Source organism: Somniosus microcephalus, chromosome 10 (genome assembly GCF_052327205.1).
Source record: "Somniosus microcephalus isolate GS21.2 chromosome 10, FLI_Smic_1.0, whole genome shotgun sequence".
NCBI classification, from domain to species: Eukaryota; Metazoa; Chordata; class Chondrichthyes; order Squaliformes; family Somniosidae; genus Somniosus; species Somniosus microcephalus.
Window position 1 is genome coordinate 123,031,214 of NC_140996.1, and position 19,970 is coordinate 123,051,183.

Below are 19,970 nucleotides of genomic sequence, written 5' to 3' on the forward strand. Positions count from 1 at the left end.
TAAATAAAGTTACAATTATGCTTCAAACTGAAAATGCTTCAAGGCTGATGGTCCAAAACAGTCTCTCTCTCTCTCCCTCTTCCTCCCCTCCTTCTCCTCCCCTCCTTGGTCTCCTTCTCCTCTATGGCTTCAAAATGAGCTAATTGGTAGACTTGTCATTTGGCAAGCAGTACGGAGGCTGTAGCACCATGCATCAGAACTCATTATTTCTCATTTTTTCCTTCTTTTTCATAATGCTGAAGACTAATCTAAGTGATGTAAACACAGTTGCCACTGAACAGGTTTCCACTAACATAGAAATGTTTGTTTGAAAGAGACACTCGTGACTTGAAACAAATATACAAAGATGAGGCTAAGCAGTTCATTGAAGTAGGTGAACTGTTTAATGTTATGACTTGTTCATGGCATGGTGCTACATGAAGTAACAGGCAGTTTTGTGAAAACTAAAGCCCTGTGGGTTGCAAATGCAGTAGTGGATGCATATAATAAATCTTCCATGGTATTTGCTCATGGTGATTCAGTTACTAAAAAACTCTGTAAATTCAATATTTTTCAAAAAAGTATTTTGAATTACTCCATTAGTTTATCAACAAAAGAAGTTGACATGGTGGAGTAGGGATTTGTCATTGTACATGCTGACATACAGATTTGTTATAAATATCAACATAGGCAGTTTCAATGTTAAATGTTGACATAAAAAGTGACTCAAAATAATGACATATGAAGCAAGGTTTGTAGACAAAAAGTTCACATCATTTACAAGATTATTAATAGTGCAGATATTTTATAAAACAAAGCACTGAAACAAGATAGGTCATTTCCAATATGTCATGGAAACACTCAGACATGGAAGACTGCTACATGTGATTCAAACAGTTGCTATTGAACAGGTTTACACCAATATAGAAATGCTGGTTTGAAAAAGACACTTGTGACTTGAAATTAAAGCTAAGGCAGTTTTAGTTTTCTTGAACTATTCAATTACAGGAAACATTTTTGTATCCGGCATGGACGGGACCGACGTGTTGCCGGTTCATCAACAATGCCGGATAACCGAATGCTATAGTAAAAGATACGGAGCTCAGAGCTCCGTATAAAGCAACAAACCCTGTTGCTTCAGCTTCAAAACAATCGGCACAAGTTGCAAGCGTCTCTGTAGCTTAGCAGCAGCTTCAGCTACACCCTTGCACAGCAACAAATGGAAGAAAAAAAGAAAAAAAGTAAAAAAAAAGTTACCTGAACCGACTCCTGAATTTTGCCGGTGGATAGAGCGTTCCGGTTATTTAGGGGCCGGTTAATCGAAAGTTTCCTGTACTTATGATTTACGTTGACAAGAAAATTGATTTTCAATAAAAGGGACTGTGTTCACAAGCTACAGTGGGTGCTTTTTCTCCTGTTTAATGCTGCATCAAATTCAAGACCAGGTGATAATACCATCTGCCAACATCTCTTCCTGTTTAATCACTCCAGCAGCAGCATGCTGGTTTAAACAGTGCCAAAAAACTATATGCCAGGATCCTTCATAAAATGTTCAGACAATGTAACAGGTGGAGTGGTAGTTAATGAAAAGCTTGCAGATTTATTGTGCAAGGGTGCACGACTCTAAACTTAATTATTTAGTAGAAAAATGAAATACACAAATTTAGCCACACAGAACTAAAATAATCAGATTTATAGCTAAAATTACCAGCTTGTATTGATTTGGAATCATAGCACCATGTAGGCAATAATGCTCCATTTATGTGAATTGTTGGTTCCGGATCTTTAAGCTGATCATTTTTTAACTGGAGATTCTTAGTTGATCCAGTATTAAAATCCTCCAAGGTTTGCAGCAGGGATGACAAGAGACTGAGCTGCTCAACATTTTCATTCGCAGGTGTTACCTCATGCAGCTTCAAGTGTCCAGGCTAGAATTAAGAACATCTAGGAGTTATGGTTTTACCGTCTTAATTTTGCTGCCTAAAACGCCAAAAAAATACATTAACTACACTGTTTTTGAAATGCCCAAATGTGTACACAGGAAGAAAAACACCCCAGATCAATAGGATGTGACCGTGTGCATATCCATTCAAAGCTTGAACTAATACTAGTTTCCAGCATAAAACGTTGTGGCCTGGATAGTAACGATGCGGTGACGCAGGCCAGGGGGGTTGGGGGGGCGGTTTCAGATGGGAAACCTGGAAGTCCATGTTTCCTTGCATGCGTGTCTTTTGTACTTAACAGGTCCCCCGCCAGTGAGATTGGCAGGCTTGGCTTCCAGTCGGGTGGGGAGGACACTGGTGCAGGCCGCAGGAGCAGTTAGGTCCGAACCCCAACCCTGGAAACACTCCTGCTTTTCCTGGGCCATATGTGGTGCTGTAAAGGCACTTACCTTCTCCTCAAAAGCTGTCTTCACCTCCCTTCAGCTGCCGGGTTTCCTCAGTCGTGGGAAACCCGGCCGGCCACTGTGATTTAACCTGCTTTGCTGGTTATAGAGGCTGCCAACCTCATTAAAATATTTAAATTGCCAACCCACCTTCTGGGAGTGGGTTGGTTGCCCACCCTTTGTCCCGCCTCTGTTCTGTTGGAAGCGGGTTGGGGCCCTGTATTGCAAAAGATCTCAGTGGATAACATCTTTAAAATATAGCAACACTGGCAAAACTCTACACTCAAAGGAGACCAATTTTTTTTTTAGAATATTCAAATCACCTCTGGTTAGCAATCCTATGCTCTCAGTATGGTCTCCAAGTGTTGTGAAGGCAAGAATCACTTTTTTGTTGAGTTAGATTAACATATGAAAGGTTTACACTAAAGTCACCCTTTTCCCCTCGATACTCCTATACTGCTATACATGCAAAATAGAAGCACTTAGATATATGTACCATGTACCTGATTTTCAATAAAAATTTTCTCTGGGGCTTGCTGCTGCTGTTGCATCTGTTCCTTCAGTTGGTTTTGTCTGTGGATGAATTCTTCCTGTAACATTTGTGTGGCAACGAGATCCTCCCTCTGCCTATACAGCTGTTGCTGCAATTCTTTCAAGTGCTCTTGTTGGACCTGAATACCTACTGATGAAGCACACAATCTCTCCTGATTCCTCAAGGCTTCAGCAGGTTTTGTCAAGGTTGTGGAATGCATTGAGCATTTCAATGTTCCCACTGAAATTTCTGATGCTCCTAGCTGTACTTGTATGGGCTTTGATTGATCCTGCAACATCTCCATTAATTTTACTTGTGTCAGCCCTTGTTGTGGCTCAACTGAATCTAAAGTCCTAATGCAAGGTTCCAATATCTCGGGACCATTCACTTCAAATACATTGTAGGGCATTATGTGTCTTTTAGATTTTGGTGGATCACGTTGACTTTTGCTTTCACTGTACACAACAGACTGGTTTTGATCAACATTGACATGACCTCTAGAACTACTTGATCCATCATTAGGCATTCCAGTTATTTGTCGCTGCAGCAGCCTACTCCTGCTCCTAGCTTCTATGTTTCTATGTTTCATTGTGTTCTCAGCAGTAGCAGCATGTTGTTGTGCAGGTAGAAACTGTGTTTTGTGCAATGCTGAATCCAAAGTTTGGCTTAATAAAAGTTGATGTCTTGGTGAAAAGATAGAAGCATGTTCTGACTTCTTTGGTACTTTGTTCTCTGTAGACAAAGGTATCACTGGATTGGCTTGTGATTGACTAGTACTGGTGTGTGGTAATCCTGCTGACTGCAAGTGAACAAATGGCACTGTCGTGGATGGCCACTGGCCCAGAGTTCTAGATCGATTCACAAGACCTGGATCTTGAGCAAAAGGGACATAAAAAGTCTGTTCAGGCTTACTGCTGGATATATTAACCTTGAGCTCAGATCCAGCAGATATATCATAATGGCTTATCTGGGGTACCGAGTGCTGTCCAGGCAAGTGCCTTGTTGTAGCAGAAACAGAAGACCATCCTTTTTTCAGCTGATGCTCCTCTAATTGCTTCTTGGTTTCTTCCACTGATTTTTTATGCAACCTTAAATAAAATGGAGCAGTGAAATGAAGACTTATTACAGATCATTTTCTTTGATAGCAGAAAAGCCATAAATGCCAACAATGAACATGCAAACCTGCTATACTCAAAACAAAATAAAGGAAATGCCCATAATAAAATGCACCACTGTTTTAACAGCTAAAGTATTTAAAATTAAATGGCATGAATATGGCAAAGCAAGACCTAGTATTACAATTTTTACTGAACAATAGTCTAAAAAATTCTCTTTCTGGCAAACCAATCAGCGTTGTGGTCTTGACCATCACTTTTCCCCACAATTGAAGCTGGTTTGGGTCAAATTCCGTTATAAAAATGGCGTTCTGCTATTTTTCCTTCTCCCCCTGCCCTCTTTGTTGTTGTTCCTCCTTTTTGCTATTTACATCAGCTTCAACTCACTGAATTTGATAAATTCTAGATCCAACGTGGCTCTGGAATCTGTAGCATACAGATCTTGGAACAATTCTAAAAGTTTACAGCACACAAATAGCTATTTGACCTATCTTGTCTGTGCTGGTTCTTCCCTAGAGTATTCTAAAACTAATCCTAATGCTCTGCTCTCTCTACAAACCCTGTATCTTTCATCCCTTCAAATGTTTATCTACTCTTCCCTTGAGAGAGATGCAAGTGTCTCTGCCTCAATTACTCCATAGCAAAACATTCCATGCTTCAACAACTCTAAGGAAATTTCTCCTAACCTAGTGCAAATCTGAAATTGATAACTGCCTCTCGTCACTGCTTCACCAACCAGAGGAAATGGTATTTCCCTTGTCACATCAGAACCTTTGCCAATTTCAAAAACCTGTTCGATCTCCTCTTGGCTTTCTCTACAGCAGTTGAAATAGTCCCAATATCTCAAGTCCTTCCTCATAACTATAGTTTCTCATCCATGCTGGTAAATGTACACTGACTAATGTAACTTCTACAATGGAGTGCCTGAAATTACACAATAACCCTCAACTGTGCTCTAACCATTGCCATATACAAATTTATCATAACCTCTTTGTTCTATTATTCTATGCCATTTATGAACTTAAAAATGGTATTAGCCTTTATCCACCTGCACTCACACTTTCAAGATAATTATATTTCTGTTATTAAAATAAAACTATTTAAAATGAAAGTTAAAATAAGCGAGACTGTGGTGAAGTGTTCAAGAGTTTCACAAAAACAGGACGTGGATGAGGGAATTGGACAGGAATACATCCACCCTACTATTATATATGTATATTAATTTTAAAAAATAGCAGCAAATACAAACCAGTTATTCTCTCAAGTTGGTCACAGGAAAGAAAACATTTTACAGGATCATATTGCAGGTTCATCTTGGGAGCAGAAACTCAAGGTCATTCATGAAACTAGTAAAATTCTTGAAATCATAGAATCATAATGTCAGCTGTGGCTCAGTTGGTAGCACCCTCACCGGAGTCAGAAGGCTGTGGGTTCAAGTCCCACTCCAGAGACTTCAGCACATAAATCTAGGCCGACACTCCAATGCAGTACTGAGGGAGTGCTGCACTGTTGGAGGTGCCATCTTTCGGAGGAGACATTAAACCGGGGCCCCAATCGGCTCTCAGTTGGACATAAAAGATCCCATGGCACTATTTCGAAGAAGGGCAGGGGAGTTCTCCCCCGGTGTCCTGGCCAATATATATCCCTCAAAAAACAGATTATCTGGTCATTATCACATTGCTGTGCGCAATTTGGCTGCTGTGTTTCCTACATTACAACAGTGACTACATTTCAAAAAGTACTTAATTGGCTGTAAAGCACTTTGGGACATCCGGTGGCCATGAAAAGCAGTATATAAATGCAAGTCCTTCTTTCTTTCGTAGATGATACAACACAGAAGGAGCCCACTGTGCTGGCTCTTTGAAAGTGCTATCCAATTAGTCCCACTCTGCTGCTCTTTTCACGTAGCCCTGCAATTTTGTTTTTAATACAATAAAGTATTCATCCAATTCCCTTTTGAAAGTTATTATTGAATCAGCTTCCACTAACCTTTCAGGCAGTGCATTCCCGATCATAACTCACTGCATATATTTTTTTCCCTCATGCTGCCTCTGGTTCTTTTGCGAATTATCTTAAATCTGTGCCCGCTGGTTACCAGCCCTTCTGCCACTGGGAAAAGTTTCACCTAATTTAATCTATCAAAACCCTTCATGATATTGAACACCTCTATCAAATCTCCCCTTAGCCTTCACTGCTCTGAGGAGAACAAATAAAAGTTTCTCTAGTCTCTCCACACAACTGAAGTCTTTCATCCCTGGTACCATTCCAGTAAATCTCCTCTGAGGCCTTGGCATCCTTCCTAAAGTGTGGTGCCCAGAATTGAACACCATAGTCCAGCTGGGGCCTAACCAGTGCTTCATTGGACCCAACTGAGGATATAGAATGCAAAATATGGTATCAACTCGCTTCGCATGGCCAAGGATCCTGTCAGCATAAAATGGTGGTGAAATGTCAACATCGCTGAGTCACTTGTATATTGTACAAGAATTGATCAAGTTAACCTTGTAACTAGCTTAGAGCAGTCAGACTGCAGTCATGTGATGGAGAAACTGTATATTGTACAAGAATTGATCAAGTTAACCTTGTAACTAGCTTACAGCAGTCAGACCGCAGTCATGTGATGGATTGTCAAGAAACTGTATAAATATTTGACCTTTTGTTTTGTAACTTACTTGCTCTGGTGAGCCTGTCGGACTCTACTGGAGTCAGGACTGTGCTGTATCAGAGTAAGTCTCCCGGGATGACGAAATAAAACTGTTGAACGCAACCAACTGGTATTCGACTCAGTGTTTGTACTGAACCAGATTGAGGGCAAAAGAATCGGAATCATCACAACCATGAAGCTGGGAGCGACGGGCAATGTCACAGCTTCTATTGCAGCATAAGCGGTAACGACCAAATATCCGAGTGCTGCAGTGGAAGCTCAGACTTCTGCAATGCAGGCTCAGCTTGCTGCTATGCAAGATCAGACTGCTGACATCATGGGTGCATTTACGAGTGTGGAAAGAGGCTTGCACTTCCATCACTGCAGTTGCCCCCCAGCCAGTTCAGACTGCTGCTGCCCATGGGGAGGTGGTGCAGTCTACAGGTGGGCCTTCTAGGCCTAGAGCTGCTTAAGGTCGTCCTGCAAGGCCATCTGCAGTCTCCCCCTCTGAAAGTCAGCAGCCTTCCACCAGCCATGCTGCAGCCACTGGGGTAGCACTTCATAAAAGCACTAGAATAGGCAAAGGCTCACGAAAGACAGATACTAAAGGAATGCACAAGGGTGATTAATTCCAATATTACTTTACAAAGTCAATTAATCATATATAAATTATGGAATATTTGTTTGGGGTGGCTTTCATTTCAGCATTGTGGCGAGAAGGATGCTGTGATGTTCCGTGATAGAGGGATGGTAAGTGAGTGTGTGGGGGGTGGAAGTGCTGCGCAATGGGGATCTGGGGTTTCATTCAGGGAAACCGGAGTCTGCTGATGCGCTCACGGGCAGCCTGTTCTGAACAGGGATTTGCAGACTTGCCTCCTCCCTTTCGCCTTCTCCTCTTCCCGAGATGGTTGCGGAGCCTGTGGTGGCACGGGCTGTGCCCTCATGATGGCCAAGTTGTGGAGAATGCAGCAGACCACCAGTAATCGGTGAGTACTGGAGAGCTTCTCCCAAGCGGTCAAGGCAGCAGAACTGTTGCTTGAGCACCCCGACGGTCTGCTCGATGACCTTCATGGCAGCATGGCCGTTATTTAATGATTGCTGGCCACGAGTGATGGGGTTGTGAAGGAGAGTCATCAGCTAGGTGTCAAATGGATAGTCCTGGTCTCAGAGCAGCCAACCTTGGGCTCGACATGGTGGCTGGAAGATTGATGGCACAGTGGACTGGCACAGGATGAAGGGTTCATGACTGCTGCCAGGATACTGGGCATTCACCATCATGATGATCTGGGCATGGTCGCATACCAACTGCACATTAAGCGAGTGGTAGCGTTTGCAGTTACGGTACACCTCAGCATTGATATGCGGCGCCCGCAAAGCCACGTGTAAGCAGTCGATAGCACACTGCACCATGGGGAAGCCCAATATCTTGGCAAAGCCACGTACACACGCCTCCTGCTTCTCTCTGTTCAGAGAGAAGACAATGAAGTCCCTTCTCCTAGAATAGAGCCTTTGTGACTGCCTGGTTGCAGTGATGGATGGCGAACTACGAGATGTTTGCTATGTCACCTGTTCCAGCCTGGAAGTATCCGCTAGCAAAAAGAATTCAGGGCCACAGTAACCTTGAGGGCCACTGGCAGCACCGCTGTCACCCTGCTCTGAGGCTGCAGGTCTGGCTGCAAGAGGTGGCAGAATTCTGTGACCACCTCTTTGGTGACGCAGAGCTGCTGAAAACACTGCAACTGGCTTAGGTGCAGATAGGAGAAGTTCCCCTTGAAGATGCTAGGTGGATAAGGCCTCCTGCGGAGAGCCCTCCTCCCGCTGTGAGCAGCTTGTCTTTGCTGCCTCTGTTCCATCTCCCCGTCATGCTGCAGCGCGAGGGGGATGCAAGCAGAGCCCCCATGACCGGGAGCAAGTGGTGCAGTCAGAGGCCTTCCAGTAGCAACCAATGCCTTCCCAATATCCAGCAGCACTCCCTGCACACTTTAACAATGTTATAAAGGTCTTCCAGCAAGCTAGTATTCAGATAAACTCTGCAAGAGCCAGTACAAGAGAAATAATCAACTTACCCACAAGTTGGATGTATCCCTTTAAATAGTGCTGGTGAGGGTTCCCTCGTGCAGCTGAATGCACGTTTAGCTGTACGTGTTTAGGAGAGGGCGTTGTTTGGAATGGTGACATCGAAAATGGTAGGTTGCGCATCAAATCAGCGTTGCACACTGACTGACTTCACAATCTGCCTACTCTGCATACTGCCAGTGCCCCCACGTGCCGTCCGCACTATCACCCTCATCTCAAGATGGCAACCAGTGCAGGCCATGCCGGAAGTGGGCAGAAGCGAGGCAGCTGCCATTTCCCCATCCTGCCCCCTCGAAACCAGCCTTAACTGCCAGCACCAAGGTGTCAAATTTCACAGCCTATATCTTTAGTCATCCAGGGGTATCTAGCTTGGATGCCATTCCTTCCCTTCTCCCCGCCCCCAAATGGGATCTTGTCAATTTTTCCTCAATGCGCCTTCCTCATTATTCTTCTGATTCTAGGCATCATTAACATCCTCTACAGGCAGCCCTTCTCCGTGGCTGGGGCTGGTAGAGGGGCAATGAGGAAACAAGAGTTCTAGTGCAGCGATAAAAGCTGAAAGGGCCAAGGCAGCCATTTTGTGTCTCTTAGCCGTTGCCTTCAGCAACATTGTTAAGGCTGGTGCTTCTTCAGGAGACCACATACACAAATTTGCAGAATTCTCAGTTGATGTGTTTGTGTCTGCAATACTCAAAAGGATGACTCAGCTTTTTGGCCCCCAAGGGAAAGAGGCCTGCAGATAGTATGATCTAAGCCATGGAAGGAGGCCTTGGCAGCAAGTGCCACCTTACCTGTATTAATGAATGCATTCTTAAATCTGGGATGCATTCCCCAAGATGACATGCAGAGCGCTTTCACTCTCTACTTTCTTCTTAAAAAGGAGAAAATGGCCAGAGCCAAAGACAATGAAGGACCACCTCAATCATCACAAACTATCAGCTAGCCACCTCAGAATCTCCTGCCATTGCAGGAGGAGTTGGAGGCTATGGCTAAAATGGCACACAAGAGCAAGCACAAAGGGGTGGCACAGTGGCCATAAACAAGCTGTGAGAACGTTGTCAGGTTTTCTCGTCAATGAGATGTTTTGTCATTGACTGGTTATGTGCAGAATAATTTGGGACAACATGGTGGACTGCCTGCACAAAAGGAATGATCTCCAAATGGGAGCTGTTTAAGTTGAGTGTGTGGGGGGGGGCGGCTGGAAATTACAGGCAACTGAGTTCAGTTTGTTACCAAATAGCGACTGTGATGGCAGGACTCATTTGGCAGAGGACCCTGATCTTAGTCAGCTGAGGGTCTCCTTTATGTACTGTGCCTGCTAGAACAACTCTATTACTGCCTTGTGAGGAAAGCACATCCTTCTGAAGCATTGGGTTACAACGAAGGCATGGGTACCAGCAGATAGGGGCCAGAGGTTGCCTACAGTGCCTGTTCAGCCCAACACCCAATTTTTCTTTTTTTTAAATTCGTTCCTGGGATCTGAGCATCGCTGGCAAGGCCATCATTTATTGCCCATCTCTAATTGCCCTTGAGAAGGTAGTAGTGAGCCACCTTCTTGAACCACTGCAGTCAGAGTGGTGAAAGTACTCCCTCAGTACTGTTAGGGAGGAGTTCCAAGATTTTGACCCAGTGACGATGAAGGAATGGTGATATATTTCCAAGTCAGGATGGTGTGCAACTTGGAGGGGAACTTGCAGGTGATGGTGTTCCCATGCGCCTGCTGCTCTTGTCCTTCTCAATCCAGAACAACAGGGGGAGGCTAAGGGAGACTCCATTGGTCCCCATGGCCCAGTGTAAAAGAATGTAAAAAAAAGTCTCAAAGCCTTTAAAAATACTCTAGAATTCTTAAATATACTTAAATTGAGTTAAATATATCCTTATAGACTTTAAAAACCTTTAAAAAAAGTTACAGATCTTATGAAAACCATACAAGCTTAGAATACTTTAAAAAAAACTTACAGAAACTTAGCAGTTTTTTTATGAAGAAAATTTACTTACCAGCTTGTGGCATTATGGAGTGCCTCTCAACACCTCTGAGGCATTAGTTGCTAGCAGTGGCCAATGGACTGGGGAGGGAAATGGGACTCGCACAGCAAAACCAGCCCCATCTGCGGTCATTTGTATGTGCAAAACAAGGGTGCAGTGGCTCAAGACATCTGTCCCCAGAGGGGTGGAGGAATATTCAGGTGGCAGCTTCTCTGCAGTATTGCCAGCTCTCGCGATTCCATAGAGCAGTGATTTCAAAATGAAACAAAGCTTCCCAATGGAATACCTAAATCTTGATTTTGTTTTTAAATATACGCGATTTGCACATGCGCTTTCCTACTGTCGCCATTGAAAATGGTGTATTCTAAATACTCGGTAGATCAGTGCAAATGGAAAGGAAGGTATGGAGCAGGCTAGTTTAATTTACCATAACATGCATCAGTTAAAATCCTTGGCCTAGAAATTCAGTTGTTTGCGCCAGCTGCTAGCGCCTTAGGAGGAGGAGATGTGGGGCGCTAGGCGGCTTGCGGCCGGGCGCAGCGCGATCTGCGCCTCTCCCCAACTTCAGTAAAGATTTAGCGGCGGCGCAAAGCCTGACGTCATTTCATCGTGCAACGCCCTTTGTTCGCCCCAAACCGGAAATTCAGTGGCGCTGGCCTATTGTGCGCCTGGCGCCCCTAGCGACTGGTAGAGGGGAACGGTTCTCAGTCGCTGCGGGGCGCAAATTAAAGGGCACTCCTCCTGCAGTAGAAAAGGCAGCCATTTTGCAACACTCCATCTTTGTGAGAGACGGATCTTTGCAGAGAGACAAAGGTAGAGAGCTTTCTGGTTTGGCTCAACACTCAGACAGGTACTTGTGGCTTCAGGCCACAGCTTTCCACTTGTCTTTAACTTCAGAGCCATATCATTGATTGGAAACATATAATGGGGGCTGCAATGGGTGCAAACGTTGGCCTTCTCCATTGCATTCAAAGGGCTCACAGACGCCGTGAGAGAGTGGCAGACATGGCCAGACGGAGAGGGGGCAACAGGCGTCGGCAAAGGAGGCCTTACCCACCCAGGGTATACCGCCAGCAGTTCTCATATCTGAACATGTCTGACGAGCAGCGTGTTCGGAGGCTGCGATTCCGAAGGGCGGTGGTCACTGAGATCTGCCACCTGCTTCGCGGAGATCTGCAGCCACATCCGAGGAGCAGGACGTCTCTGTCGGTGGCAATGAAGGTGACGGTGTCTCTCAACTTCTATGCCACCGGCTCCTTCCAATCCGCTACAGGGGACATTTCCAACATCTCCCAGTTTGCCGTGCATTGCTGCATCCGCCAGGTGACCATTGCCCTTTTCAGAAGGAGACGTCAGTTCATCTCCTTCTCCATGGCCCTTGTCAAGCAGCAACAGCATGCAATGGGCTTTGCAGCATTAGCGGGCTTCCCCATGGTGCAGGGCGCCATTGACTGCACGCATGTGGCTTTGCGGGCACCTCTGGAGAATGCCGAGGATTACCGCAACCGGAAGGGCTACCATTCGCTCAACGTGCAGTTGGTGTGTGACCACAGGCAGCTCATCCTAGCTGTCAATGCCCGCTTTCCAGGCAGCAGCCACGATGCCTTCATCCTGCGCCAGACTTCTGTGGCAGACATGTTCCAGGCCCAGCCTCACCCACGAGGATGGCTTCTCGGGGACAAAGGCTATCCTTTGTGCACCTGGCTGATGACCCCGCTCCGTGCGCCCAGCACCCCTGCTGAAGAGGGATACAATGACAGCCATCAAGCAACCAGGAACATCATTGAGCAAACAATCGGCGTCCTGAAGCAACTGTTCCGCTGTCTGGATCGTTCCGGAGGAGCCCTACAGTATTCGCCCGAGCGAGTCTCCCATTTCGTGGTCGTGTGCTGCATGCTGCACAACCTGGCTATCCGCAGGACTCAGCCACTGCCACCAGACATTGGAGGACCACCAGAGGAGGAGGAGGAGGAGGACCAGCACAGGAGGGAGGCAGAAAGTGCAAGGGCCGCCCGTCGGCGGCTTATTGAACGTCAGTTCTAGGCCCCCTCTCAGGGAATGGAATGGCACAAGAAGAATGTAGCCGCTCCACAAGCCCTCAGCCGAGCAGGGCAACAAGGACTTCCAAAAGAAAGCATGGACAGTGCGATTTAAGAACATTTATTTCTTTGAAACCTCTGCCCTTCCCACATAACAAACTAATGGAGAGAAGCCCCCCCAAAAAACACAAATACACCAGTCTCGGCCTTTCAAAAAAACAAATCCACCCTCCCCCTTTAAGAGCTCACCGGCGCCAGAGTGTCTGCCGTCAATCAGCAGCTCGCCACACCTGCGCTGCGCCCGCCCTCGGGGGTTTCGCCCTGGGCCGCCGGCTTAGCGCCTAATGATAGTCGTGCATCGCCTGTTTTAGCGCAGCAGCAACCTCTTGGGGCGATGCCACTGAATATCGGCGAAGGTGGCGCGAAGTTGCGCCGGGCGCAAACTTTAGCGGCCGCCCGGCTATAGCGCCCCAAACGTGGCTATACTGAATTTCTAGGCTCTTGACTTTATTGTGATGTTTCGGTAAGTCAGGAATGGGACAAAGTTGCATTAAACTGCTTTAGTAAATGCGCCCCCACCTACCGTTGCCCTGTAGTTTCTGCACTTGGCTGGTATAAACTTTTCTTCAGAAAGTTTGCAGAAACTTGGTCAGTAGAAATGATTTGAAAGCATTAAATGTGCAAATGCTTTGCGTTTACGTGGCAAGAAACAAAGGGATTTGCATATAAATGAAGGGTTTCGACCCTATTGAGTCTCTTAAATCGGCTGCATTCGAATATAGCTACAGAAATTCAATACTATGTCCCCAACTGAAATAAACATATAAAGGGCTAGAAATTCGGTGCATTTGCACCTCTCGTTAATGCCCCTGGGGCAGACGACTTTTCGCCCGGGTGCGGCGCAGTCAACAACTCCCGCTAAATTCAGCGGGAGTTTAGCGGCAGTGGCAACCCCACTCCGCAGGTAATGAGGACATCACCAAGCGCAGCGCCCTGTTTTTGCCCAGCCTGCAAAATTGGCCTGCGCCCCCTGAATCTGCGCCGGGAGACGACAGTGACCAATTCAGGGGGCGGGAACGGAGCAGCAGGAGGCGTGCGGGGTGCTAAGTAAAGCGGGTGGTGGGAAAAAAATGGCCGACTTACTCGTCGCGGCCCATTGCATCTTTGAATGCAGGGTCCGTGCCGCGATCTGGCAGCCCGGCAATCTTGTGTGCTGGGCTGCTAGCACGGCATCCCCGCCCCAGGTAGGGCCCCGCAGAGTTGTGGGCTTGGGCCCTCTGCTTTAATAAGGGGAAGAGCCCTTCCATGTGGTAGCGCTGCAGAACGCACTGTCCTGATATTTAGGGTTAGCGCTCCAAAGAGGAAGTGGAGCGCTTGAATTAGCGCTCCACTGAGTTTAGCGATCGCTGGCGATATTTTCCCCAGGCGCTAAATTTAACGTCCAGGTGATGTTTGAGACCCAAAGTGGTCACGAGCAAATATTCCCCCCAAAGCATTTAAGTTTTTAACATGGTAAGATGTTGCCCGTTAAGGCTATTCTGGAAATATTATTCTGTGGCTCGGAACAATTGTACATCTGGGTTTCCACTGATCATAACTGTTGCAAAGAACTGCTCAACACCCATTCAAACCTATTAGATTTTACTCCCCCAAATTCCCACCTCACCATTCCTGAACGTTATTTGTTGTTAGTCCGCATTACTTAGACCGGCAAGCACATTTAAATTCCTCGAGAACATAACTGTGTCTTGGTGGATAGGTTTTCTGCGATTGAATGTGATGAGATTACAGATCAAAATTTATATCCATGAGTTTCTAATCACATCTATATCACAGACAGTGATTCTAGCGGAGATTAGACACATCCACAAATAGGTGGAATCAAAAGGACAGCTATCTCCACGCTGTTCTCATGTACCTCCTAGGGCTATATTTTCTACACTTGCTAACTTTAATAGATTGGAGTATAAAGTATGTATGCATCTTTCAATTTAAATTCTTATCTGCCTTTTCACTTAAATTAGTGATTGGCCGAAAATATATTCCCTTGTGTCCAATTGAGGAGATGAAAATTTAAATGTTTTCAATTTTTTTTTCATCCCAGCCGCAGTGGAATCATTCAAATTTAGCAGCAAAACCCTCCACTATCTTGGTGTGCAAAGTACAGGAAGGCATTCTGCTCCTGAAATTTAAAGCGTCTTTGCTCACACTTCGGCCATGTAATAAACCTTGCAATTTAACCAAAATATATCCAGCCTTTGCCACATCTTTTTTTTAAAAAGCACTGCACGACTGCATTAATTTAAATTTAATTAAAGAAGGTGGCAGTGGCAATTCGGGATGGGCAATAAATGCTGGCAACACCTACATCCCATGAATGAATTAAAAAAAAGTAAAGTTTCACCCAAAGATTAAATGAAACCACTAATGCATTTTATAAACAAACTGCTAATCTGTATTGGTCTAGGTTTGAAAAAAAAAATAGCAACTCATGCTTTCTTACCAAATCTCATGATTGTTGTAAGAGTTTGTCTCGTGATTTATGAGACGGTGATGTTGGCATTACTGCTTTTGCGCTCTAGTACCGTTTGCTTCAGGCAATCAGGCTAAGGAAATTCCACCCTAGGTACATTTGAATGCCAACTTGAATATACTAAATCAACAATTAAGGTGTGATGGTCAAACACTGGTTGTTGATGTTCTGCTCTTTAGGCATCAACAGTGCCCACCACCATTTTAATGATTTTGTCTTGGCAGATGGGCATTTTGATCAAACTTGTACAGGCACTTCATAGACTTTAACAATAATATTTTTGCATGCGTCAGGGCTGATGGTGCACCAACTGACCAACAGCCCAACTTGGTTGAAGTGGCAAACATGAAATATATAGCAACTTAACCCTCACTTTGTGCATTTGTCCATTTTCTTCCAACCTGGCTAACTGCTTATTTTAAATAAATAAACATACATGACTGGGTTGATGCAGTTTCATGCAGCCCACTTTAAAGAGTACCATAATTGCAGAGTCCAAATACAGGCATCAAATCAGCACTGCATAGATTGTTACATTAGCAAACTTTTTGTAGACATTTGCATTAAAACACACAGATTCAAATAATTTCATCAGTAAATACAATCTACCATGAGTCAAAATATATCATTTGCACTCATCGTTTCAAAGTGCTGAGAATGCATGTTGCACAAAAACCTCTGCAAGTGAGGAAAAAAAACCAATTGAACTGCTTGCCTGTTTTGATCAATAAGATGCTGCTGATACTGATGCATATGTTCATCTTCTGGAGACAGCTCATTTGACACGAAAAGCTCGCAATGCTCAAACTGTGCAGAACACAAAATAAACCAAGTGATGTTTAAAAAAAAAATCAAGTTTTTGTCCTTTGTAATGCTCAGCAACAGGATTATATAAAGCACAAGAAAAATGCATTGGACATCTGTTCAGGAAACGTTAAAATTTTGTTTATACATAGTATGCTCAATGTGCTATTTGGGAGCAAGCCAATTACATTGTAATAAGGAGAGTGTAGGAACTATTGACATAGTTGGAAATAAAATATTAAAATCTCCAGACATGTATTAGCAAATAGATTGCATTCACAATGCTTCACTAATTTTTAGTATCTATGCAAAGAGCTGCTTCAGGTCCCAGTTAAAAAATGTGCTTTTTGCACTGTACATCATTGGTAAAAATGATCAAGGGACTTATAAAAACAATCTTTCTCTTCATTAAATACTGTCCCATTGCATCACATATTACATCTCTCCAAAAAATTGCAATTTCATGAGAAGTTGGCTGTATTAATGATTAATACTAAAAGATAGGACTACAGTTGTTTGCCTAAAAAGCTGGCAGAATGAGAAATTAGCTTTACTAAACGCTAATCAGATCATGGAGTCAATTCTATACTGCATTGCAACAGAAATTGAGTATTGCATTAACTGATCGGAAACAATTTATATTTTCTGGCAATCAACTTCCAATCATATTAGAACCATCAATCCTTTGCAGGCATACTCATTCATCAACTGCATCGAGGCTGTTAATACACCATGGCATCTGGTTCAAGGAACCGAGGAAGAAAAAGATAGAACAAAGTTGCCCAATGCTATCAGCTAGACATTTGCAGCTGTGCTGCGATGTCTTTAGGGCAAAAAGTGTTTGTGGTGGGTGGGAATTTTTAAAATATCTGTTGAGCATGAAAACATACTGATTGGCTCAAATCTCCTGCTCAAATTTCCCAGTTACTAAAAAAAAAGTTTTCAAACTATTTTCTCACTACATTTTATGAAAAGTCAGCCAATTAACAACTGGCAACATCTACCTCAAAAAGCAAAGAAAAATATTTTACTGCCATTTTAGACAGCTTTGGGATACCTCATTCACCCCCCTGCCCCACCCCTGATTACAAAGGCACCAGATTCACTGCTTCATTCAAGAACTGGGTTTGCAACTAGGCATGACGCTTTCACTGGTCTTTGAGCAATAACCAGGTGATCCCTCAGTACCGACTTTCAATGTTCAAATATTCTGCCCCTCTGCCAAGATTTTCCTCTCCAACATAGCTAGGTGAGCATGATGTACATTATTTAACCTATAAAAAAAAGTGTTCCTTCCACATCACATCCAATACAGTGATAACTGCAAGGCTGATCATGCCTCATGGAGGATCCTGGTTTCCTGTTCATTCGATTTCACATATTCCACAACACTGGAGATTTAAAATTAGACCTCGAACATGCAGGGAATAGTGTCTAGACAGAACTATTTGGGGGTATCTGCAAGGGGAGTTTGCAGGACAAATGACACTCAATCATAAATTTTAAAACGTACTGAATCACCTCAACTAAAATCAATTCTGCTGTTCTCTTCCTCTCAAAATACTGGATTACCTGCTTCATGGTTTTGCACTCCATTGCCACACCCTCTCCCCCCACCCCCATCAAGAAAAACAGGGTACATATTTGTACAAAATAAGACATTCCTATTTATACAGGAACATTCTTTGTATCCTCATCTCTTTCTCCCTTTCTGTATAGTTCACTTTACTCATTATCATCTCTGTATCCTTTAGTTTGTCTTGGACTCTCTCCCTCTTGCTGCAAGTCTTTATATCTTAGTCATTGCTCTCTCTCTCTCTCCTGTATGCCTCCCTATCTCACTTGGTTTCTGACACATGTTCATTTATTGAGGTATTATTTCTATCACTTACCCCTTTTTAAAGTCCAGGGTATATAACAAGACAAGAACCAATATGTATGTACCAGGTCAGAGATGACTGCCAGGATCAGGTAGATGACTGAAAGGTGTTGCAACACATGGATAACGGAGACAAGCAGGCCTCCGAATAGAGCACATATGCAAGCCAGCACAGTGAGCCAGAGCACTCAACGTACACTTGGCTTGGTGGGGGGAGGGGAAGTATGGGGGCCATGACATGGAGTCACTTCTGAGAGAGCCACATATTGCAATAAGAAAAAAGTTACTTCACACAGTTTTTATTTTTTAAGCAGTGGGCTACTGCCATTGAGAGCAATCCAGAAGGATTCTATAAAAACAAACTAATTAAAATCTCTCACCTGTGACACCACATCCTCAATCACTGGTCTTTTACACTTTTAACAACCATAACATAACATTGCTGGTAACATACTGAACACAGCATCACAAAAACTATTAATTGCTGTTTCATGTTAAACCAACATGATCAACAAACCATTATTACTTGCATTTGAATGACAGGTATTCAAAATGTTGCAAAAAGTATGTCAGGTCAAGTTTGTTCTCCTCACCCTTTATATAATGCAAACATTTATTTTATGACACTATAAATGCAGGTTTTTAAGGCCTGCAGCAGAAATCCAATTCACTCACCTCATCATCCAGATGTGGGTGCCCTATGTGTGCAGCTTGAGCTCTCCAAGTACCTTGTTCACTCACAGTGTTATCTTTCCTCTCCTCCTGATGTCCCAAATGGTCTTTTATCTGATCATGCTCCTGCAGTGTCTGCTTTTCCAAATTGCTACTCAGGCTCATTTGCATTTGAGTTTCTCCATGTTGCTGCTGTAACTGAGTTTTCTGCAAATGAGCTTCTAGGTTCCGTTTCTGCTGTTCAGATTGCCACAGCAAAGCCAACTGTTGCTGCTTCTGTTGCTCTAATTCACGCAACTAATGAAAAAAACAAAAGTGGAGACAGGTAATGCATCAGATTTTAATTAAGGAATTCAATTCCCACCCCTTTTCTCCCTGTAACTATTTCATGAAAAACATTGTGAGGAAAGACCGGATGACACAGCAGGTTAGAACAGCTGACTACCACATTTCTGTAACTCTGAGGTTTGGATGTATGGAAAGAGCATTGATGTTGACGATGCAATTACTGGGGGAAATGTTCTGTTCACCACAATGATGAGCACAAATTCCAGCCTTGTGTCCTACCAAAAACTTATTTTCTTTGTTAAAAGAATATTTGCACTCTGGATACCACAGGAGTACATCCAGAGCGACAATGAGGATAAATCGCAGAGAATGCAGGCCCTTTCAATGTCAAGGCATTGCTCTTACACCACACCACATAAAAGCATTTTCCCTGCATTGCCAATCAGTTCTTTTCTGAAGAAGGTAGAAAACAAAATAAAATGTGATACAACTTGCATTTATATAGCACCTTTAATGGTAAAACGTCCCAAGGCACTTCACAGGAGCTTTATCAGCCAAATTTGACACCGAGCCACAGAGAGATATTAGGACAGGTGACCAAACATTTGGTCAAAGAAACAGGTTTTAAGGAGTGACTTAAAAGGAGAAATGAGAGGTAGAGAGGTTTAGGGAGGGAATTAAAGGGATTAGGGCCTCGGCAGCTGAAGGCACACCATGGTGGGGTGAAGGAAATTGGTGAAGAGATAGCGAAGGGTTGTAGTACTGGGGGAGGTTAGAGAGATAGGGAACGACGAGGCCATGGCGGTCAGGGAGCCAACGTAGGTCACCATGCATAGGGGTGAACATGGTAACAATGTAGCCTTTACAGAAAGCAGCCCCTTGGACAGCTGGATGAAAGGAGATCTTGAAAATATGAAGGAAGCTTCCATTTCAAGAATGAAGACAACTCTAAGATAGCAATAAAAAAGTGCTCATTCCAACATCCCTCAAGTAAAACAGCAGCTCTGCTGGTACTATCCTAGCACATGATAGGGGTT

The 19,970-nt window shown here is 44.0% G+C and overlaps 1 protein-coding gene across 4 annotated transcripts in view; it reads right to left on the minus strand.

Annotated features, from left to right (window-relative positions):
- cep295 (centrosomal protein 295) overlaps positions 1 to 19,970 on the minus strand; it is a 168,204-nt gene that overhangs the window by 95,690 nt on the left and 52,544 nt on the right. For all 4 annotated transcript variants that reach the window (XR_015079724.1, XM_085998787.1, XM_085998786.1 and 1 more), the window contains exons 12-15: positions 18,649 to 18,942; positions 16,006 to 16,097; positions 2,869 to 3,985; positions 1,688 to 1,907 (exon numbers count right to left, since the gene is read on the minus strand). Coding sequence is in view for 3 of the 4 variants with exons in the window: in XM_085998787.1 (XP_085854913.1) it covers positions 1,688 to 1,907; positions 2,869 to 3,985; positions 16,006 to 16,097; positions 18,649 to 18,942 (1,723 nt within the window). In the remaining variant the exon portion in view is untranslated. The remainder of the gene's footprint in view (positions 1 to 1,687; positions 1,908 to 2,868; positions 3,986 to 16,005; positions 16,098 to 18,648; positions 18,943 to 19,970) is intronic.